Raw genomic sequence first — 25,232 nt, 5'->3', positions numbered from 1 at the left:
GTCAACAGTGTCAGAGGGTAGGTAGAGTACAGTTCCAAGGTCCTTCAGCTCCCACCAGAACCATCTATCACTAGCTGGAATCTGGTCCCCTTTGGGTTCATGTTGTAGGCAGGAACAGGGATAGAATGTCCCAGTCTGAAGGCTGAGGGTATACACTTAACCCAAATCAAGATTCATTCCGGTTTTCAAAAACATTAAGGAAAGAATCAATTTGGAACCTCTTTTTTTTTTTTTTTTTTTTTTTTTTTTTTTTTTTAAATGTGTGTGTATAATTTTAGAGAATGGAATTTTAACCTGTCTATTTTCTGGTGTAGAAAAATGAAAAGTTCCTCAATTATTTTAATAATTCCCTTTTCATATGGAACAAGCAGATAAAGAATGAGGATAAATATTAAACCCAGTTTTAAATAATCCTATAGAATCACCTTTCCTCTAACCTTAGTAAACAGTGTTTTATAGCAATATCCTAGTACTAAACACTCCTCATCAAATCTAATGTCACCATGGAATACATTTTTACTCTTATACAAACATTAACCTTGTCTAAAGTATATTTGAATCAGGAACAAAGAACAGTCAACTCTCAAAGGAAAAAAAAAAAAAAAGCAAAAGATCCAACGATTTAAACTCAGTTCAGTTGCAAATAAATTCACAAACTTTCTCCCAATTCTATTGTCTAGATTGAAGTAAAACAGAATTAACAAAATATGGAGATTTAAACTCAAGTAGTTAAGCAATAATCACCGGATTAGAGGATAATATGCCTTAAAGTTCTTTCACAATGCTGAGCTGGTTTAATTAAGACTTTATCTTCATTGCAATATACCGACTTATAGCTAATTGAAACCTTAAAAGTCATCTTTACTTATGAATTATTTCTTAAGAAACCGAACCCTCCTCTGTAGGAAACAGAGCGCACCCTTGCCAGAGTCCCAAGTGGCATTCCAGAACAGCCTAGAGGAGAGGGGTGTGGAAAACTGAGAAGGAAATTTCTGGAAAATTGGTTAGTGACAAATTCAGTCAGAGACAAAGTGGTGTGGCATAAAGACTTGGACAGACGGTTTGCCACTTCACAGGTGCTCACTGGAAGGGAATGAATTCAGATTCGATGTACTATATTATGCTGCTGTGTCCCTTGTCTTTCCTTCTCAGAGTGCTCCTGGGTCTGGGTCACCACCTCTCCACAAGCTCCCATGTGAGATGCTCATCCAGTTTCCTAACTTAAAAAAAAATTGAAGCACTACCTTAGCCTTATATCTAGGTATTTTATTTAATAATAATATTTTTAAATGTATTAAACATAAAAGTTTTTGTATCAAGTGTTAAAACTTAGTACTCTATTATGAGGCTTATAGCATTCCATTATGCACATATACAGGCACAGCACACATGCATACATATATTTGGATGTTAAAGCAGGAAGCTAAACATTTATGTAAATATAAATAACTTTATCATTGAGCTCCAGATGGTAATTGTAATAGGTGACGTCAAATCTTTACCTGGTCTTAGCTGTGATTTAAAGTAAGCAGTTTGGGCATTCATAACTTAAGATGCTATATAGGTACCATTTGTGGAATGAAGCAAGTTAAAAATGCATAATAGGTATCTTCTTATGAGAGATTTATCACAATGATTTTATAGTCTTGACACCTTTTATATCCTGCCAGCCAATAAAAACATGGTGTATTACAGAAATACCTCAGTCCTGAAAGGATGCCGACTTCCAGCCTCTGAACAACAAATGCTAATGGAAACCACCCCTTGACTGTTGCCAAGACTTCCCCAAATCGGTGCTTATATTGTCCTGAAACCTATATTGCCGACATTATGGAAAATGCATTATAATTTACTGAAGGTCCTACAGTGGGCTACATCCAGGCCATCACTAGCCTTTATGGGAATAAAGGATATATATTGAATAAAGAAATATAGAATGAATGGATTTCCAGTAATAAGTGAACGAATGCTTGTTAGTTTTTTTTTAACAGAATTGAATGCTAGAAAATTATATGATTTACTATTTAAATGCTTTGCTGGACTGTTAGAAAGTACTAGAAGTCCTGAAAATGAAAAGGGATGGAGTCCCTGCTCTGTAAGTACATTTTGAAATGACAAAATAAAAAGCTTTACCCTCCTTTACATTAATTCAGGTCCTAGTTCATTTGCCTTGTGTTTTTGATTAAGTATCTGCACATAGGAAACTTCCTATTATAGGAACCATGCAGTTTCTATAACGAGGTTCCTATAAATTATGATATTTGATATGAACTCAAGCAATTTTTCATTTTGTTCAAAAATTTCCAGTGATCTGAAATTGCTATCAGCTGGCAAATGATCAGGCTCTCTTCTGAATTCTGTTAATGTCACTAAGTTTAAATTTTAAAGGAAGGGGGCATTCCCCCACTCCCTCTTCAAGGAGATGCCAATGCCTATGGGAAAATAACATTTTAAACAAAACCCAGGGGTCTTGGTCAGCAAAGAGACTGAATCCTTGCGTGAACTTGGAAGCAGTTCTTTCTTAGCTCATGACATGGAACCCACGAAGTCTCTATGTGGTGCTGACCCCAGAGCAGCTACCCTGGCGTGGAGACTCAATGGCTAGAAGCTTAACTTTAATATGCAAAGCAGCATCAGAATAAATAATCCTCACAACTAGAAGTAGACATTTATTTTCTACCCAGGGATATTCCTAGGTTATGGTCAAAGTATTTGTAAGGAATCAGCAAGTTAATTAGTTCCACTGTAAGGGAGGTTCTTTTGTTTTGTTTTGTTTCCACAAACCAGTCCGTATTCTGTAGCATGGATTAGAAGTTTAAATGGAAAGCTACATAAGGCGAAAGATATATACATTCAGCCATTACCACAGACAGGCAGTAAATTATCTGGGGGGCTGCAGAGCGCTCTGTGGCCTTCTCTTTCTACCTCCCCTCTCACCTGTGAAAGAGCCTGAAGCCGTATGCCATTGGCTGTTAATAATGCTCTCTGGAAGGAAGCATGTTGAAATTGTTCCCAAACTGCAAATCAACAGACCACGTATATATGTCTACTACTGTTGAATGAAATTATATATCAGTATAAAAGACTGTATCTGCAGTACAGGATTCAAGCATGCTTTCATGTAGCCCATAAAATCCATGGGCTCTGGGCAGCAGGAAACTCTGAAATGCTTCTGTTTCCATTCCCAGGAGGATATCCTAATATAGATGCAGTGAACGGAAGCCTCCAAAGGAAGTCTGTGATATGAAATTTAAAATAATTGTTTTTAAATTTGTAGTTTCCAGATTGGGTTTCTACCGTGCCTGCCAAACCTTCCCCCCTCTCTCCGCTTTTTTTTGCTGTGGGCTTGTTACACAATATGGATTTCATTTGTGTATTCATAGGAGGAAGTGGTGATTCAGCCACTTTGTGGGTATGCCTTTAGGTTTCCTCTCCGCCCGCAGAGCGTGGGGAGCTGGAATGGGTCCTGAGCCAGGAGGAAGGGAACAGAGTACAAGTGAGGTGGTGATGGGGAAAGGCAGACTCTCCTGGTACCTCCCAATAACGCCTTCCTTCCCCGGTCAACCCCTGCCATTTCAGAGAAGGTGGCAACCTCCTCCCTACTGTAGGCTTGGCACAGCAGAATGACAGTCACTTTACGTCACTTCTTAAACATAGGTCTCCTGATGTCAGTTATTACAGAAATGTTCCATCTTGATGTGTGACAAGTGGGAGAGGCCATCTTGTCACTGTTCTAACAAGTGTGTATCTGACTTACTTGCCTTACTTGCAGGGAAGAGATGAAGCATGAGCATTCTAGTTTTTTATCACACGTCACTTGGGAGCCATGCATTAGTGTTTGCTACTCCCCTCTGGAAGCTACGCAACAAAGCAGAGCAATTGATGTCAAGTGTTTCCAGGGCTACGGGATGCTATGAAGGCTGCTGGGGGAGACAACTCACCATCAGTGTCACCTAGTTACGATTATCTTTGTAAGGATACTAACCTGCCAAGCAAAATAAGGTCATGAGTGCAGTCATGAAATGACATGGGGGGGTAACCAACTGTTTTACTATTGGGTTAGAGAGAATACGAAAAAAAAAAAAAAACCATATAATCGGGGAGGCCATGGACCAAAGGGAAGAACATAGTTCCATTGAATGCCTAAGGAAACATGAATATGTTATCAAACTTTTTTCTAAACATTTAATTTTATACCCACAGAGTAGTTCTATGCTCATCCTGAGGCAGAGAATGCCCTTTGGGTAGAAGGTTTTCAGTATCTAATGTCCAACAGAATCCATCACCTTATTGGCCAAGAAGGTGTGTATGACGCTTCCTAGTCATGAATGAAGGATATTCACATAGAATATTAAAGCTGAATTAAGGCAAGGCACCAAGGAAGGGGGAGGAAGGGTCTGCAGAGACAGAAGAAAGCAGCACAGGACAAACACAGGACTGTTTGTTCAGTTGGGGCCGGCGAAGTAGTTCTAAACCATGTCTGTTTGGAGACAGCAGTGTTGATCAGGATGATTGATTCTCTGTGTTGTGTTGGTAGAACTATGGAGTTCAGGCATTTGGTCAAACACCAGGCTAAATGTTACTATAAAGACATTTATTAAGCATTGTTATATTTTCTGTGGGTGACTCTTAAGTAAAGTCTATTGCTCTCAATAGGCAGGGCAGGCTTCTGATCAGTTTAATAGCAGAGGCCAAGGCGAATCTATCTTAAGTAATGCAGAAACCCTATCTGAGGGGTCTGGGAAGATTAATTCCATAGTAAAGTGCTCGCTGGGCAAGCAGGAAGACCCTGAGTTTGCATTTCCCCAAACAGCGTGCAGCCTGGCCCATTGACAAGCCCACAGACCTTAGACTTGCTAACACCCACAGCTTTTTAAGCCATTTCCATACAATAGCTCTCTAAATATTTAGATGTCCTGCTGGATCTTTTCCTTGAGAGAATCCTGAAAGAATCACCAAGCCTCTTTCTATTAGTACCACATCCATTTTCTGTTTCTAATTTCACTATTTATTTATTTATTTATTTATTTATTTATTTATTTATTTATTATTTCCAGGACTACACATACTCCAACCATGCCAGAATTCTGGTGCACAGAGAAAAATGCCCACATAAACCATCACTGTTGGTTAAAAGGACAAGAGCTTAGTGCCTCTTAAACTTGGTAACTATCTGCACTCTGATATCTTACCAAGCACTCAGTCTCAAAACAAGTTCAGTGAAAATATGTCCCCATGGAAGGCTGCTTTTCTTGAGGTACTGATGCCATATCCTCCTCTGCTCTCTTGAGTGAGTGGTCTTTAAAGTTCCACCCTTCACCTCTACTCTAAGACACCATTCATCCCTGTGAACCACCCTTCTCCTCCACTCCTCAAAGCCACAAATCTTCCAGCCCCCTTATCTCAGGTAGAGTCCTGCATTACCTCTGTGATGGATAATCTTGTTGTTGACTTGACTGGGTTGAGGAAAGTAACCTAGATTAGTCAAGGACAGACAGCTTTGGGTGGATTAACTGGAGGGAATTAACCAGAGGGGGAAGTCCTTCCCTGAATGTGGGCCATCCATCCCATAGCTGGGAGCTCAGATGGAATAGGATTAAAATGAGAAAACGCCCTAGCACAGGCAGGCTCTTTTCCTGGCTATCATGCTGTGGGCTGCTTTCTGAAGTTATAGCATTCTTACAGCTGTGGCGATACTGTATAAAAAGCAACAGACAGGTTTAATCTGGTTCTCTGTTTGAGGGTACAGTCTACCTTAAGGATGTCACATCACACCCACAACCAGGAAGCAGATAGAAAAGGACACTGGTTCTCAGCTCACTTTCTCCATTTAATTCAGGCTGGGAACCAGAGCTCCGTGGATGGTGCCACCCACAATGGCCGTGTTCTTCCCACTCACTCCAATATCCTTGGAAATGTCTTCCCAGATCCACCCATGTTTTCTATGGTGATTCTAAATTGACTCAGCTGGAAAATGAATATAAGCCATCACATCTGTCTTACTTTTTCCTGCTAAGAAAGTAAAGCCTCTGAAAATTCACCAAAATTGAGAATTCCTAATTAGTGCTGGTTATATCTGGTTATATCTGTCACAGCAACAAAGCCAAACACATGCCATGACTCAGGTCATTTCTTCTGTATTCTACCCTGGTCGCCAGCACAGTATTCCCCAGACTCATAACCGAGGGCCTACATTGTTTCTCCCCCTATTCACCACTCATTCCAGCCACACAGGGCGCGTCTGCCCTGGCTATGCCACCTAAACCTGCCCTGTTCTCTAGAGCTCCCTTATCGTGTACTGTTTTACTTCTCATAGAAATAGCTATCCTAAACATCTCTCTCTTCTCATTTCTTCTTTTTTAAGTCCTCTGCAAGGGCGCTCCTCTGAAACATTGCTCTGGGTACGCCTCCTCAGCCTAAGTCCTCCGGAGACCACACACTTAGAGAATGACTTAGCTTGGCAGGCCAGGTCCTCTGCAGTCTCTCAGTTCTCAGGTCTGTGTCCTCAGTCTTTTTCATCTTATCTTTGGGCTCCAGGATAAGTAAGTCGATACACTTGGGGTTTTTCTTTTTCCAGATATGTCAACCATCCTTCCTCGTACCTCAAAGGCTTTTAAAAGTTAAGTTCTTTAAGAGCAGCCATTCAGAAGGCTTCACCTTGACCAGATCCAGAGACACACTCTGTGCTCAGAACTGGGCCGTTTTCTCTCCTGCTATTTTTCAGTGCATCTGGGTATGTTGTGAACACACCTCTTTCCCCATCACACTACTGTCTGGATTTTGTTCTCTACTGGATTCTCAGGTCTCTGAAGACAAGGCCATTTTACTCCACCCCATCCCCCCTTACACAGCAGAGGGAAAGACACAGCCAGGACAGTCTTGATAAATGAACCACTATGAGCTCTTTTAAATAAGCAGCTGAGCTTGTGACTACTGATCTCAGAGCCTGCCACTAAATCCTGCAACCTTTTGTTTCTGTCTTTGACCATGAAGAAAGCATTTTTAACAACCATTGCTCAAAAACAGAAGTTAGAAATGCATACATAGGCAGCAGCTCTGAGGCATGAGCAGGCACAAAACAAGCAGAAGGTTTATTTTGACCACAATCAGGAAGATTTGTGAAGAATACATGTGAATTAAAAATCATTAATAATTTTGTAATGGACATTTAAGAAACCTGTGACACCAGATTGCATACTCTGAAACTGTTCCTTACTTTCCTGAAATTGTTCCTTAACCAGAAACAAAATTGAAGTTAATTTAAATAATGAAAGAAGAGTATTTGAGATTAGAGCCCCATGGACAATACCCAGATTAATATTGCATTTAGGTAACTTTGGTCAAATGAATGTGGTAGTGGCAGTAGGTGCTTCACTGAGTTCGTGGAATCAGAAATAGGGCCCGTGCCAGTCATGTACAGGGCAAGGACAACAGTTTTTACTGAGATCCTTCTGGGTGTTACTAACGCTTAACCACTCGCAAAGAACGCCAATCACGCAGATCATCCATTCAGCCATTTAAAAAATATCACACATCCATTTCTTATAGATGGGATAAGTTTTGGGTAAAAAGTTTTGTGGGTGGGTTGATGTCTCTAATGGCTCCACTGAGATTCCTGCCTGACTATAGGAGGTGGCCTCTTCAGGTTCCATGTCCCCAATGTGGTGAGCTGCTTGGTCTTCATGTGGGTCCTCAACGAACAACCAGAGCGGGAGCTGTTCCCAAAACTGCTGCCTGCATGTGGGAGGTGTTCTTCTGCTGAGCTGCCTTGTCTGGCCTCAGTGTGCTCCACTTATTCAGAGAAGGGAGGAGGGAGAAGGATTTAGGAGGGGATGACAGGGAGGAGGCAGTGAATGGGATGTATAGTAAATACGTAAACAATTTAATTAGATGTAAATATTACATCCAAAATGTATCTGAGCTGCTTTGTAAGTACACTTAATTCTAAAGTAGCTTTCTTGATATTGATAGTCATTGCTTCACAAGTCACAAAGTTACTTCCCTAATTTGTCCCATGAGGTGTCTACATGTCTTCTTAGGTTAGGACAACAATCCCAGAAACAGCCACGTGGTTGAGACTGGTGACAAGAAACATAATGGGAGGGTCTACAGGGCTCCTCATCGGTCAGTAGACTTGCTATCAGGATGGTGTGCGGGCATCCGTATGTCCAACAAGGTTCCTTTCTAAAAGGCTTTATGAGTTCTGAGTGAGCATGAGGTGTGTGCAGCTCTGTACCACAGCACTGCCCAAGCCTGTGGTAGGGCCCTGGTTTGATCTCCACAATTGAGAAAAAGACAAAAGTCTCACTGCCCTGCTCTCCCATTCACATCTCAACTTTAGCTGTTCTTCTGAGTCTCATTATCTTTCTCTATGGCCCAGGCAGCTGTGTGAGCAACTGACTTGACTCTCGTCTTTAGGTAAAAGTGACTGATATGATACAGAACATTCTGTATTTCTAGTACTTGTCTGGAGCACCCCGTCCCTTGAGCCTCAGCTCTCTTTCTTCGCCTGTTTGCCCAAGCCCAGAGGAGCCTCAGGATATGCTGTAACAGTACCGGTAGTCTCTACCAGTCTGAGTCCCCATAAAAGCCACAGGCCTATACCATAGATAAGGAACATACATCAACGATGGCAAACGGTAAGTCTCGGTGCTTTATGCATTCCCATAATTCCAAAGGTCTACTTTATCTGGCACTACTTTATATAGCCTACATAATAAAAAGAACAGAAAGCATTTAAATATATTGGGGCTGAACTTTGCCATCCGTAACCCTGAACCACTGGGGGGGGGGTGGTACTGGGCTTTTCTTGAGAGTTCATATTTATAGACCCCTTTTATCTTAGATCTCAGGGGCAAACCTATAGTATAGGTAAGATTCCAAAAGGCTAGGTTTTATGTCAACTTGACACAAGTAAGGGTCATCTGGGAAAAAGGAATATTAATTGAGAAAATATCTCTATAAGTTTGGCTTGTAGGGAAATTTTTAGCATTATTATTATTATTATTATTATTATCATTATCATCATCATCATTATTATTATTATTATTATCAGTCAAATCTGAACTTAAGATAGCTTAGTCCACTGTGGGCATTGCTTCCCCTAGTCTGATGATCCTGGGTTGTATAAGAAAGCAGGCTAGGAAAACCTTAGGGAGCAAGCCAGTAAACAGAACCCCTCCATGGCCTCTTTATTCTGCCTCCAGATTTCTACCTTGAGTTCCTGCCCTGATTTTTCTGGATTATGGACTACAAACTATAAGAAAAAAGAAGCCCTTTCCTCCCCGAGTTGATTTAGGTTATTGTATTTTATAGCAGTAACAGAAACCCTAACTAAGACACAAAATAAGCCACCTAGCATGACAGACAGCCTGTTGCCGTTTTTCTAACTCTACCTAAAGGAATCCTTTAAAAATAAATTGTACAGGTTCACATTCCTTTGAATTGCTGCAGTGAAGGATATGATTATCTAGCTATCTAGGTATTTTGTGCTGACATCACCAGGACAAATGGTTTAATCTTCAATCAACAAGAGTATTAGAGGAAGAACAATCTCTACAGGTGATGGTTTTGTCACTGTCCCTTTGACAGACCTAGACTTGCATGGGGCATGGGTTACGGAGCATGCAAATGGGGATTATCTGGATTGCACACATTGACGTGGAAAGACACATCAATCTTTGCTGCAGATTCAATACAGCTCAATCTCCTGCTGCTGTGACATTCCCTGCAATGATAGACTACACCCATCATCCAAGAGCTGAAATAAGCCACTACCCTGGTAAGTTACTTTTGTCAGATTCTTGGGTCTCAGCAACGGGAAAAGAAACTAATATCCCACACATTCAAAAGCACAGTCAAAGTCTTACGAGAGATAATATTTTGTTCTTAAATTAATCAGGATGGCTGCAAAGACATAGAAGAACATTCTCTTAAAAAACTTCCTAAGTGCATTTTCCTAACTTCCTTAAGGCAAGAGGTAAAGCTTCCCTTTCCTTAAGGGAATTTGTTCACCTGATGCTATTTGCATCATATGGAAGTTTACATTGACCACATGGCACTTAGAAAGGAGTAGCAACAAATGTCAAGGCTCACAGGTAAGGAGAAAGAACTTAATGTGAGTGACAGACACACAAAGGCACAGGCACAATGATGATGCTTCCTAGAGAGAAGGCAGGGACACTAAAACCCAACTTGCCCCAAAAACATCTTTGGGAAACATGGAGGGAAATGAGTTTTGAAGAGGGATAAGCATGGGTTTAAGTTGTACTCACACTTCTTGATCAATATTCACTCTAGGACAAATTATCTGCTGCGCCCATCCCTCAATTTCTTCCTTTGTAAAATGGGTGTGGCCAGTCTTGGTCACAGAGGCAACAGGGGAATTGATACACACAAAATGCCAAACACGAGTGGTTGCTATCACTGTACTTGCGTCTGGAAAAGAATTACTTTTGGATGAAAAACTCCCCAGTTGTTTCTTCATTATGAAGTAAAGATGTCAGAGTTTAGCATCTTAAAGTTCTGTAGAGATTTCTTTCCCTCATTCATCCAGCACAGAACCAGCACGGCAGGCTCGGCTTGGCTTGGTCGGCTTTGCTTGTCTGTCAACACGATTCTAATGTTCAAACTGAGTTGACAGTTGCTGAAGGTGGATGGAACAAGACAGGCTGTGCAACAGCATCAGATTTCACACCTCTGAGGGTTCGAGCTACCAACAAAAACATCATATCTCTGTCAGTCAGGAATAATTATAGGGCTTGGTGGACCCATACAAGTAAAGCATACAGTCTCCAAAGGTCTCCTGGCTCTTACAGTTATTAGGTCTGCTTGATGACCTATGAATACTTGAAATGAACTTCCTTTTGGACAGAAGGATAGACTGTAAGACAAGAGGGAAACATTTGCTCCTTTTAAAATCCTGAAGTTATTTTCCAAATTCATATCTAAGTGTTTGTGTGTGTGTGTGTGTGTGTGTGTGTGTATTTGTATTTTAAACACACACAACAGGGGCTAGAGAGATGGTTCAACTGCAAGGATTGAATTTAGATTCCGCAGCACACACACAAAATTCAGACCTGAGGGCGGGATGACCATCACACTTGGCAGGGAGTGGGGGACAGATGGGTCGCTCAATGGGCAGCTAACCTAGTCAGATTTATGAGCACCAGGTGCAGTGAGCAACACTGTCCTAAAATCCAAGAAGTATTTCAATTGAAGAAGATACTTCGTGTCGATCTCTGACCTCCATTCATGATCATTTAGGCAATCTGCTTGCATAGTAAACACACATAGAGACACAAGCTACCCAAAACAGGAAGTATAATTCATAGTAAACACAGTGGTCAGGCACATCACTTGAGTGAATATGGTTGCAATGTCAGAACTAGATGCCTTCAAAGAGTTCATTAGAACTAGACCCTAAAGCATGCTACCTTCATGAGAATAAAAGGTAGAGAAACAGACAGATTTGTACTCATAAGATCAGACACTTTATAATCACAGATTGCTCCATTTCGGCTGTTTATAAATATTTTTGTCAAAATGGTTTAAAGCCTAACAGCTTCCTGTAGAGTAAATTGATATGTGAGATCTAATTCAGGCTCTATTTCAAGTTCTAAACTATAAATGACCTCAATATACAAAAATACAAAAACTTCTCTAAAGCATGTAATTATGTATCTCCACACATTCTAGCATGATACATCCAAAGTATATTAAATAAAGATTTAAGTGGAATGTTGATAAATTTTATCATTAGGATGTTCTTTTTAAAACTTTGTTCTTTTAATCCTGAGAATTAAGACAAGACAGTAACAAGAAACAGGTGAGTTTTAGCAAGAACAAGAGACAGTGATACCTTCCCCCCCTGGGCCAATTGTGGATCACTGTAGTGTGTCCTTGGTACTGAGTACTTCTGATAACAAAAGGAAAGAGAAGGAGAAGATGCCCAGCAGGATGCCAATGCAGCTTCTGGAAAACTACCTTGCTGTGGGTTTTGAGCCAATGGCTGTCCACCAGAAACAAGGTTATCAACTTACCACACTACCCATGGGCTTCACATGACAATACAGAATGAAAACAAAGGTACTTGTGGTTCTAATAGTAAAATAGCTTGATTTCTACACGGGAACTAGTTTCTTACTTGTGGAGATAGCTGAGCATATTTTAACAACACAAAGTAGGGAATAAAGCCGAGAAATAGGTTTGCACGAACTGTCAGAGTTCAGCTGATGAAAAGGAATGAAAAAAAAAATACTATATATAAAAAATGATGCTTAAAATAGAACAAAATTAAGATCACCAGACTTTAAATTTGCCAATAATTGGATACTGTCAATAAATACATTGTTAGTAAGTGCCATTCATTTGTATTTATTAAGCTATAAGCAAATGCCATAGAAATTACATATAAAGCTACCTATTTTAAAACAAAATTAGAAGTCAGACACCTCTTAAAAATGCTGGATGGACGTTAAAAAATTGGAGGCTCAACCGGATTTTATTGAGACAATTTTACCCAAAAGAGCCTCAGGTACAGCATAAGTAACAAGGTACAACTCCACTGTGTGTGTGTGTGTGTGTGTGTGTGTGTGTGTGTGTGTGTGTGTGTGTATACAAAAACAAACCAAAACAACCAACCAACAAAATGGCTGCATTATCTACATATTTTCTTTCCTTTATTCTACTTCTAGAGCACCAGTTACTTTTCTATTGCTGAGATAAAGCGCCATGGCCCACAGTGATTTATGGAAGAAGATGCTTATTCTGAAAGAGCTCATGAAGGCGGGAGGCATGGCAGTCAGCATCTGCATACGGACTCCCTTCAGCAAGGCTGTACCTTCTAACCCCCCAAGTAGTGCCGCCGGCGACTGGGGGGACAAGTGTTTACATGTCTGAGCCTAGGTGGGGACATTTCTCATCTAAACTATCACAACTGGTTTCTTATCTGCTCTTCATGTAAATATTTTGCATTATCTTCTATTCAGCATGAGAACACATAACCTCAGCATTTCTTTGATGGAGTCTGCCCCCCTCATCATGATGCATTTGAAAGGAAGTCAAGGTAGACTGAGGCTCACGCCTGCTTTACAGTGTGGCCATTTTACATCGACCAGATCAAGCTCTTCCCCTGTATATAATAGCTTCTGCCAGAGAGCTTAACTGAACCACGGCCTGCCTAGCTTGTGTAAACAGTGGGATGCATTATAACATGGTTAGGATTCATAAAGTAGAAAGTAGAAAGCTGAAATCAACCTAAGATTAGATGCATCTAACTGGATTTTAACAACACAAGTCCTTGGCTGTGGGGCCTTACGAAAGTCACCTCTATGAAGGTCACCTTCATCAGTAGAAATGGAGCTTGTAATGGCAGAGGGCTGCTATGGACAACAATAAAATTTTGTGGACAAATTGCCTAGACTACTACACGCTAAATAGTTGTGGCTTAATATGGTCTTTCTTTTTCTTTAAATACAATAAGACACACAATTTTTTAGCAGAAAATCTGGGCTAAGAGCTAGCCTAAGAACATAGGTATATGCCTATATGTGGTTTTAATGACTCAGAGAGGAACTCCTTGCATTGGGAAGGTTGCTATCATTAATTAATTTCTTAGTCTGTATGGCCAATACAAATTGCACAGAAAGGTGCCTTGGACACGGTGCTCCCCTTATAACCTTGAAGATTCCTCTTCAGCAGCTGTATTGTGCTCTGAGTTTTAAAGACAGAAGTTTTAAAATGAAGGCAGAGAGAAAAGGCTTCTAGGTCCGGGGCATGCTGCCTGCCTAATGCTAAGCAAGAGCACATAAGTCAGACACATAAGCAAGTTCTTCACGAGCATGATTCATGGTCCATTCTTGAACATGGCAGGAACACTACGAAAAATGCTTCGAAGCCAATGCTTCCTCTCATCAAGCCTCTCATCTCATCTGTGCTAATCCCTTGCCCTGCACTAATCTGGCCTCAGAGAAATTGGCAATGTAGAATGTGTAAAACCTGCAGCAAACTGGCTATCTGAAATAAGAAACTAGCCCAAGGCTAATGACCATTGCTACTGAAAAGGCCCGGTGCACACCATAAACACTGGGGTCAGACAGCAGAGATCCAGGATATTACTCAAAAAAACACATCGAGCTCAAAGCTGACAAGATAATCTATTCTTGGGAGTGCAAAGCAGACTGGAATGCTGTGGCTGTGACCTACTCAAGGAAAGACAGGAGCACAGAGTCTCCAAGGGCCCTGTCTCAGGCTCCAACAGACTTCAAAGGGAGTTCTGCCTCCCCGCACAGGGGGTATCAATTCTGTGATCGGGTTGCCATTTACATCTGGCAGACCTGAGCCAGCAAATCCAAATAGCTCAGCTACAAGTTTAAACTCTTGAAAAGAGAAGCATGAGATACACTGGAGACCTGCTCGGAAAAAGAGACTTCAGAATCTCAGGAAAAAGTCTCAAGTCAGAAGCCTCACATGCTACTCCAAAGTCTCGGGAGAGTGATCACTGCAGGACGGCATAAAAAATAAAGCCCACCCTTAGCACGGCATTCTAGGATAGCACATGACACCTAAACTGTGTAATAAAGGAATCTTCCCCCACATTTAAACGTTCATAAAAAGGTTAGTCTCATTTTCCTAAATGAAATTTCAACCGTGTTTTTATTTTTATAAGGTTTCAACATACATGGAATCTGATTACTGTAAACAGCCCAAATAATCAGACAATACTTACGGGAGGACCTGTGGGGCAGGAACCAGGAGAGAGAAGAAAAAGAGAAAAAAAGAGAAATTAGTGACTATGAATGTTAAAATTAACTAACAGATAACAAATCATCATCTCTGTCATCACCACCACCATTACTACCACCATCATCACCACCATCACTACCACCACCATCACCACCACCACCACCACTACCACCACCATCACCACCACCACCACCATCACCATCATCACTACCACCACCACCATCATCACCACCATCACCACCATCATCACCACCATCACCACCACCACCACCATCATCATCACCACCACCACCACCACCACCACCACCATCACCACCATTCTAAGAACACTAAGGAGACTCAGAACGTAGAGATTTCTTTATGAGAAATTCTTTATCCTTTGAGATGACAGAAGAAAATTAATTGATAGTCAAATTGTGCACAGAATTTGAACAAACTTTCAGGCTCTTTAAAGCCCGTTCATGTGAAGCGGAGAGGTCCGTGAACCTGCAATAAAACTGTGTAACACATAAAAGCCTATGTAACATCTGAGTCAGGAGACTCTTGATCACTTTTGATGGACCACTGCGGAGGACTGAGCCCCATAAACACGCCAACATCAGCAAGGCCTAGCGTTTGTTCGAGTCTTCCCTTCACCGTTTCTGCCAGTGCATGCAAGCTCAGCCCTGGTGTCTCTGTGGGGTTCTTTAAGGCAGAACACAGGCAGAAACCAAGACCACTCCTGTATTTTGCATACTGCATGCTCCAAATGCCACCTCTCTAAGTCACTAGGCAGTGGGGAGGTGGCTTTGTCTCCTCTATAGGACTTTGAATAAACACACAATTTTCCTCCTTAATCATCTTTCATTTCATTTTGATGACTGTCTGACAACAATGTTTTGTCATTTATTTTCCCTCAAAACTACATGGGACCATTTGGAGGAGAAAGCACAGGATGGAGTGGGAGAGGGGAAAATGAGAACAAACTATCCTAAGCTCACATGCATGAGGATGTGACTCCACAGGCTAACCTAAACATTCCACTTTTAAAGGACATAACAGAGCCTCTATTGTGAACTCTGTCCGATATGGAAGGACACCTGCCCAAGTTTCCAGCCATTAGATTCAGAGTGGCTTAATGACAGCTCTTGAGAATACTCAGCAGCCATCCTCCCCAGTTGGTAAATTTTCATAATTCCTTTCACTTTGGCATCTATTTTGAAAGGGAAAGGGTAAACAAGATGTTCTGAATTCAGCCCATTGCATGACAAGCTGAGGTTCTACTATTTCAATACATGGTCAGTGGTTGTCTTAAATATTGGTAATTTGTCTTAAATATTGGTAAGCTCTACCATTAGATAGTGGGAGATCCTGTTTTGGAGCATTTGGAGTGGCCAGGAAAAGAACTGATTCTTTCTTTAGAAGCCATCTGGATATCAGCCCCTTTGAAATCTCAGACTCCCTCGAGCTAGAATAGTAACCAACCTCTCTGATTGTTCTCTCTTAGCTTTGAAATATCTTCATTTGGCCTTTGCTACTTCAAATTGCCTATAGGAACTCATCCCTCGAACTATTGGAGTGGGAGTCAGGACAAAGGATTGCAATGGCCCTGGCTGTAGAGTCGGCTGGTCCATCATTTCCTCAGTAACAACATGGAAGCTCCAGACAGCTCGGTGATGCTGCTCTCTCACCAGTGAAGCTCTGTGGCTGTCCCAGGAGCCCCTCCCATTGCAGTGTGACAAACTGTGCCAGTTCCTTGCAATAACACCATGCTTTCGTTAGAGTGCTGACACAAATAAATTCCCATACTGGCCACCCCAGAGAGGACACATGGCGATGTTGCTATACCACATATGGATGAGAACCCCACCAAGGAATGCAGGACATAAGGGATGACCTTGAGCAACAAACAAGCTAAAAGTGAGAGGGGGGTAGTCATTAAATCCTAATGAACAACATTTCCAATGCTTCTTTCTTAAGAGTTTGCTGTGATAGGGATTTTCCCCTTAAATTCCAGGTCTATAATAAAACTGTCAAACACATACACACCTTCCAACAAGGTGTTATCACTATTAATTAATGGGGACAAAAAAGTTCCACTGCACCAGAACTTGAGTGACACGGGGAAGACACTTACCAGATTCTCCTCTGCGGCCTCTCTTCCCCCGTTTCCCTGGAGGACCTGAAATATAAAGAATTCATTGTAATACAGTTTTTTTTTTTTTTTTTTTTTTTTTGGTTGTATAAGGGTTGTTGCATAATTCCTATGTCTGTTCACTGTTTTTTTGTTTGTGTTTTTTTCACCATCAGCTTCAAGAAAGGGACTAGATGTTGATGAAGGCCACAGCTCTCCTGTGTTTCAGCAAAGCTAAGCTCTATTTCATCCCCAAAGCTGGTCTGAACAGCTATCTACTCAAACACGCTTGGGAGTCAGAATTTCTGTCCATCCCATTCACACACCATCAATACAGAAAAGGATTTGCTAAGCAAGCAGTTGAAATGTCATATTTATTTTCTGAAGGTCTCAACTTATAAGAACCAAACATATATCGTTTGTCTTTGATCAGGTTTGACATGAGTCTTCTGAAAGTATTTGCATAGCAATGAATTAAATGCATACACAAAAAGGAATACAGCTTAAAAATACTTCTGTTAAATGTGAATGTACTGGAATTCAGTGTCAGTATCACTTGGATAAATTCATGACTCTACTAAGTGCATTACTTGTAGGTTGTAACTTTGAGTCTTCTTTTTGTTTGTTTGTTTTGTTTTTTGTTTCTTTGTTTTTTACTAGACAGACAAGGTCATTATCATTTAATGAACAGTTAGCCTTAATGATGACTCCATTCAAAAAGTAGAGAAACGAACACCTTTTTATTTCAGTGAGTTGCCTATAAAGACAACCAAGCTAAAGATGTACCAAGCAAGGGTACATCAGACTTCCTGCATCTCATTCCAGCTACTTGAACTTGAAGACATTGTTCACAATTACACAGCTTCTGTCTGCATTTCCTTGGGTGAAAATAGCTTCTAGTGAATTACGGCTCAAGTGAACGGAAGAGAGCAATCAGTACACAGAGAGGACTGAGGGCTTATAATGCTCGCCGGGGAGAAAAAGCCAAGGAAAACACAGTGCTGCCTGCTGCTGAGTGGGGCTGCTGACTTCTCAACTTTGGAAAGTTCAAGAGACACAGCTGACTGTCATCATGAATCTGAGTTATCATGATGAGTTATCACTACCATGAGCAGTGGGAACATTGGTCGGCCACCCATCTTCCCTTCCAGCCTGGCACAGGATAAGTATGATCATCTGTGTTAATAGCAGGATAAGAAAATCAATAAATAAGCAATAATATCAGCTGAAGATATTAGGAGACCCAGCTTTATAAGCAAGACCCAAAATATCAGTAAACTTGGATTTCTTTCTGTATCTGGGAATAAAGAGAGAATTCCATGCACACTCAAGGCATTCTCAAAGATTGGGACAGAAAAGTTAAATGAGTAAATACAAAGGGTAGGGCCTTATTATATAATAAAATATAAATTTATATACTTGCCCAAAATCATGTATACCCAGACTCCAATATTTATCCTCCTTTAGAGAAGAAAAGGTCTTCTAAATCAGACCTTTGTAGTATAAAATCACTAAACTAAGGAAACTTGGCAAGCTCACTCCTGATAGACGTGGTTAACATTAGACGCCCCCTTTCAAAGAAGAGACTGTTGTTTAGCAGAGAACACAGGAGCCCTAGAAATCGATTTAATCTTCAAGTGACAAACAAGAAAAATACACGTTTAAATTCATAGAAGAAACTTATGAATATTCACAGGGAAGGAGACACCATTAGAAATACCAGAGGCTACAGTCTGAGGTATCCTGACAGGCTGCTCACTTAAAAATAAATAGCAATTATTTATTCGCTGGGAATTAACTTATTTTCTTTTCTCCTTGAACATGTTCCCTTAAAACAGTAAATTGCATGAAGTTAAAACAATACTTTTCCTACATATTTTAAAGATAATCTAAAGTTTAAAAATCTCCTTGAAAGGTAAGGGTAGGAATGTGATCCATGAAGCAATGCTATCTTCTGGAGAAAGCCCAGAGCAGAGTGACAGTATTTCTGAACATGTCTTCCTTGAATATTCAATCACTAATCCAGAAACCAAGCAAATGCCACAGAAACTGTGGAACAGAAGGTGTTGGAGCAGAAGACATTTGCAAGATGGCATCCATTGAAGATAACATGGTTTTTGAAGAATATCATAATATTTGAGAGGCAGAGAGGCCAAACTAAGTCTTAAGACAAGAGTCTAAAATATGTTGAACCTAGAAAAAATATTGAGTTGAAGAAGAATATATTATAATGACAACTGGATGCAGAAGTCTGCAGTGATTGATTTCTAACATGTTAGTGAACTAATAAACTGAGCAAAATCCTCAGCAACGACTAGGTATCTTGCTGACAAAGAGCAAACCAGAGTTTTAAGAAGTCCGATGTACAGATAAGAACACTGGGCTTTGCCTCTAAAACTAGAAATAAAAAACAAAATGGAAGAGATGAGCGGATAAGAAACCCCTCTTCTCATCAAAACCCCTGGTAAGAGCTGGCAAGATGGCTGGAGGTAGCTCACACTTTTGGTCCCAACACTAGTTCAAGGTCAGCCTGATCTGTAGATCCAGTTCCAGGACAGCCAGGGCTACATAGAGAAACCTTGTCAGAGAGAAAGTGGGGGGGAGCACAGAGAGAGAAAGAGACAGAGAGAGAGACACACAGAGACTTTGTCTACCCATGCAGGGTAATTCTGTTCAAACTCTTATTAAAAGCTTTTTTTTTTTAATTAGCTGAAGGCCTAGTAGATCAAAGACCTTCACATAAAACCAGCTACACTGAAATTAATAGAACAGAAAGTGGGGAAGAGCTTAGATCACAGAGGCACAGGGGAAATTTTCCTGAACAGAACACTAATGGCTTATGCTCTAAGATCAAGAATGCAACTTCATAAAATTGCAAAGCTCCTGTAAGGCAATGGACACTGTCAAAAGGACAAAACAGCAACTAACAGATCAGGGAAGGATCTTTAACCAATCCTACATCTATAGAGGGCTAATATCCAATATATACAAAGAACTCAAGAAGTTAGACTCTAGAGAATCAAATAATTCTATTTAAAAAATGGATACAGAGTTAAACAAAGAATTCTCAACTGAGAAATATCGAATGGCTGAGAAGCACCTAAAGAAATGCTCAACAACCCTCGTCATCAGGGAAATGCAAATCAAAACCATCCTAAGATTCCACCTCACACCAGTTAGAAAGGATAAGATTAAAAACTCAGGTGACAGCAGATGCTGGCAAGGATGTGGAGAAGGAGGAACACTCCTTCAGTACAATCACTGTGGAAATTAGTCTGGCAGTTCCTCAGAAAATTGGACATAGTACTACCTGAGGACACAACTATACCACTCCTGGGCATATATCCAAAAGAGGCTCCAACATCTAACAAGGACACATCCACAACCATGTTCATGGCAGCCGTATTTATAATAGCCAGAAGCAGAAAAGAACCGAGATGTCCTTCGACAGAGGAATGGATACAGAAATTGTGGTACATTTACACAGTGGAGTACTACTCAGTTATTAAAAACAATGAGTTCATGAAATTCCTTGTCAAATGGATGGAACTTGAAGCTATCATCCTGAGTGAGGTAATCCAGCCACAAAAGAACACTCATGGTATGTACTCAGTGATAAGCAGATACTAGTCCAAAAGGCTTGGAATACCCATTAAACAACTCGCAGAAATTATGAAGCTCATAGAGAAGAAAGGCAAGAAGGTGGATGCCTCAGTCCTTCTTAGAAGGGAGAACAAAACGCTCAATGGAGGAAATAAAGGGACAAATATAGGAGCAGGGATTGGAGTAAAGATCATCCAGAGACTGCCTCACCTGGGAATCCATCACATATGCAGCCACTAAATCCAAGCACTATTACTGATGCCAAGTAATGCTTACTGGCAGGAATCTATATATGGATGCCTTCTCAGAGCCTCTGCTAGAGTCATACTGATACAGAGGAGGATGCTTGCAGCTAGCCATCAGACTGAACATGAGGACCCCAATGAAGGAGCTAGAGAAAGGACAGAAGGAGATGAAAGGGTCTGCAACCCATGGGAAGATCAAAATGACTAACCAAACCCACCACAGCTCCCAGGGACTAAAACACCAACCAAGGAGTTCGCATGGAGAGACCCAAGGCCCCAGGTGCATATGCAGCAGAGGATAGGATTTTCTGGCATCAATGGGAAGAGAGCCCTTTGGTTCTGGGAAGGCTTGTTTTCCCAGTGTAGGGGAATGCCAAGGTGCTGAGGTGGGAAAGGGTGGTTGGGAGAGGGAGCACCTTCATGGAGGCAATGGGAGGGGGAGGGGAAGGAGGGATGGGATTCAGGGAAGAGGATAACATTTGAAATGTAAAAACAGAGAATATCCAATAAAAATTTTGAAAAAGAAATTAGCTTAGTAACCAGGTTTCTATATGTCTTCTTCATACATCCCCTAGTTTTATCTAACCCACCCCTTTCTCCCCCAGTCCCCACCTCCAGCTCTGTTGAATGTCTTAACATTCATTATTGACCATCTGCTGTTTTCTTACACACATCAGATCATTGCACAACTGGAAACAGTTGGATTATCTTTATGTCCTACTACAGAGACACATGCACATTTGGTTTTGTACCCACTTCCTTTGGGTTAGCCCTGTCCTTCATTTTTCCAGTACTCTTACACCCCTCCCTGCCTAAGCCCTTCTCCACCTCCCTACTTCCATTTTTCCTGGAGCCAACTATCTTCCTCCCTTAACATCTGTACCCCTCAAACAAACAAACAAACAAACAAAAACCAAACAAAACAAAACCAGGTCCCTTTCCAGTTTCCTGGCCTCAACTCCTGCTTTAAGTTGAATACACAAAATAAAATATTTGGCAGCAGGATCTATAAATGAGAGAACACACAGTATTTGTCTTTCTGGGCCTGACTTCCTTGGGTATCTTCCCCCCACCCCATTCCATATACTTCCCCACAAAGTTCATGATTTTGATTTTCTTCATAGTTGAGTGATAGTCTACTGTGTATACATGCCACATTTATCTGTTGGTGAGCATCTAGGTTGACTGTGTTGTTACCTGCTGTGACAGGAACAGCGACAGAAGTGCAGGGACACATGGCTCCACAGTAGGATATAAAGACTTGTGTTTGCCCAAGCTGATACAGCTGGGTTGTCTGCTAGCTCCCTTTCAGCTTTTGAGAAACCTCTAGACTGATTTCTAAAGTGACTACCCTAAGTCACACTCCTATCAACAGCTCCTCTTTCCCAACATCCATGACAGCATCTGATGTCATCTGTGCTCTGAATGGTGGCCATTGTCAATGGGGTAAGCCAGAATGTTAAAAAGTTTTCATCTCACTTTTGGTTAAAGACATTGAACACTTTCTAACGTGTTTCTTAGCCATTTGTATTCCTTCTTTGGAACCTTTTTTTACTAGCAAACTACTTTCTTTGCTATTGGAATCTCCTTCAGACACCTCTGGCCCATGCCTACAACCTGATGTTTGCTCTCTACTTCTAGACATTTCTGGGTACCATCACATCTCATGGTGAGGATCGAGTTGGTGTTGGGTAAGAATCTGGATGTGGGAGACCTCTCTACAAATAATTTGTCCGGATACCCTAGAGGTCTCCAAAACAACACAGGCTATAGACAGTGTTGTTGATCATACACCAGAAGTAAAAAGTAAGCCCACACTGCTGGAGACAACACATGCTTTGGATTTAGAGATATCAATCTTAAACTGATCTGGAAATTTGCTCCATGCTGGGCCAGCCTTCACATGCAGGCTATCGGAGGGAAGACGTCGTCAATGGTCTTACCCAGTACTGGACCTTGCATGCTCCAATATTTACTGTGCCAACTCATACAATGGTGATACAGCACTTATGGATTAATTAACCACTTTCTAATTGGATCTGAGACATGCTGCACAAGAGAAGTCTGTTCCTAGTATGAAAATTCTGACCAAAAGTCCATGGCCAAGGAGCTCTTAGAGCCCAAGACATAGGCACTAGGGTAGGACCTGTGATTGTTATTTTTCTACCTTATTACAGCCGACAGCTGCTGTAATAATGAACCCTCAGCAGCTGTGGTTGCCAGCACAAGACTTGCACAAGCTCAATCCAGTCCAAATCCACCACAGAGGGGACACAGATGGGGCAGATGATCCCCAGGCCCCACCCTTGATGAGGAACTTCCGGCTACAGGATAGCTTCTGGGAGAGAGAATCATTCTTTACTGGAGATGTGGCAACAGATAAGTTTCCCAGGCTCTGGCAGGTGGCTCATGCCTGTGGCAGCTCTAACTGGACTTAATGGGCTATCTTTTTTTAAATGCCCTATTAAGAGGGACATGGGGGATACTCAGGGAGTTGGAGCAAAGATGGCGATCAGATATGATCATATTTCATTGTAGGAAGGTATGAAATTCTTAAAAAATTTAAAAACTGGAAAGTGGTAATACAGTGACAATCCCATGGAATTCTTGAATTACTAAATTAACTCACATTCCAAACCGAGGGATGACAGCCAAACAGGGGACAGAAGAACAAAGACAGACCCTAGAAAAGAATTCTTATTTACTGAGTTTGGCGAAGGCCTTGCAAGAGAATTTTCGGTGACTTCTATCGACAGAAAGACAAGGCTCTGCAAAAGGAACTGGCGTCAAGAATATTAGTGGGAAGAGACAGAGACAAAGCCAGAGAAATCTCCAAGCAGGGAACTTCATGAAATGAGGAAGGAAACATAAGCAAAGGGGGACAACAAGGACCCATTATTCTTCAGGACTAGTAGATTCAGGACAGTGAATACACCGTGGGCCTGCAGAGATCTTACAGTCTCTGCAAAACTGTAAAAGATTGACTGAGACAAGGCAGAGATTGGTTTTTAAAAGGTAGCTGCAATGCTAAGGCTTTTGAAGCCCTTGAGTAGAAACTCAGCTGTGAGCAGACCCAGCTCATCCCTTTCACAGTAAAGCCTCTTAGAGCAAGTCAGGTTCTCTGGTTGGCCTGGCTGGTTTTTGTGTCAACTTGACACAAGCTAGAGTCATCTGAAAGGAGGGAACCTGTTGAGAAAATGCCTCCATAAGCTCTGGCTGCAGGCAAGACTGTAAGACATTTTCTTAAGTAGTGGTTGATGGAGCTGGAGAGATGGCTCTGTGGCTAAGAGCACCACCACCTGATCTCCCAAAGATCCCGAGTTCAATCCCCAGAAAACCCATGGTGGTCCACAACCCTCTGTAATGGGATCTGATGCCCTCTTCTGGTGTGTCTGAAGAGAGCAATAGCATACTCACATACACAAACAAATAAATCTCTAAATAATAATAATGATGATGTGGGAGGGCCCAACCATTGTTAATGCTGACATCACTAGGTAGGCTGTGTAAGAAAGCAGGTTGAGCAAGCCAGCAAGCAATACCCCCTCCATGGCCTCTGCATCAGCTCCTGCCTCCCTGTACCTGACTTTCCTGTATAATCAACAGTGGTAAGAAAGTCAACCCTTTCCTCCTCAAGCTACTTTTGGTCATGGTATTTCATCACAGCAATAGGAACCTTAACTAAGACACTGGCCCTCAAGACCAATAATATTTGAACACTCCTAATGGGTACTGGGAGTGTGCAGCTAGATGTGAGTCTGCACAAATCTCTGTGTCTTCATGTACTTTGAGGGTGGGAGACTGCTGGAGGCAGTTCAACACTCCTGCTCCATCCATTTACCAGACTTGTCTAACCCCTATGTCTTCCATCAGTTCACTCCTTTCCTCTCCTGCCAGTGTTTCAAAATGAAGCTTAAGGAATCCCTTTCGGTACCCTACGAAGACATCTTCACGTGGATTTATTTGTACTTCATAAAAAACTTTTTTTAAACCTCTTCTAAACGCGTACATCTTAGAAGTGTAATTTCCAGGAGCTTGGGTACTCCTGGAGTACATTAGAGAAAACGGGTGGAAAAAAATACCCTGAGCAATGTCTGTGGGCAAACAACCCACCACCAGTTATTTTTATTTAACTCTCACTTAAACTTCTGCGGGCAAAAAAAAAAAAAAAAAAAAAAAAAAAAAAAAAAAAAAAAAAAAAAAAAAAGAGAGAGAGAGAGAGAGAGAGAGAGATGTAAAAGCAAAGAGCTAGAGGCAGAGCCGCTGGCCAGAGAGAAAACAAGCAAGAAGCACCTCACAGACACAGAAGGGTTCTTGGCACAACCACGTGAGACTAGGGAGGCCTTGGGAGCTGCGAGTGCTTGCTGGGATGCTCCTCCCGGCACAGTCCCCTGGACTGGGACTTTACCAGCTGCAGTAGGCTGTTGGTCGGGGAGCACCCGCCTGTCCACAGAGGAGATGGCGGGTTACCCTTCTTCAACCACCCTCTTCATCCTCAGCAGGCTAAATCAGGGTTACCTTCAGAT

General features: G+C 41.5%; 1 protein-coding gene across 1 annotated transcript in view; it reads right to left on the bottom strand.

Annotated features, from left to right (window-relative positions):
- Nucleotides 1-25,232, bottom strand: part of COL25A1 (collagen type XXV alpha 1 chain) — a gene marked incomplete at both ends in the record, with an annotated part of 368,416 nt that overhangs the window by 169,347 nt on the left and 173,837 nt on the right. The window contains one exon of the mRNA XM_080916476.1: nt 16,845-16,906. Coding sequence (XP_080772602.1) covers nt 16,845-16,906 — 62 coding nt within the window. The remainder of the gene's footprint in view (nt 1-16,844; nt 16,907-25,232) is intronic.

This window comes from Micromys minutus (assembly GCF_963924665.1).
Source record: "Micromys minutus genome assembly, chromosome: 4".
Lineage (NCBI taxonomy): Eukaryota > Metazoa > Chordata > Mammalia > Rodentia > Muridae > Micromys > Micromys minutus.
The sequence above is the reverse complement of the archived record's forward strand: the minus strand, read 5'-3'. Positions and strand labels throughout refer to the sequence as shown.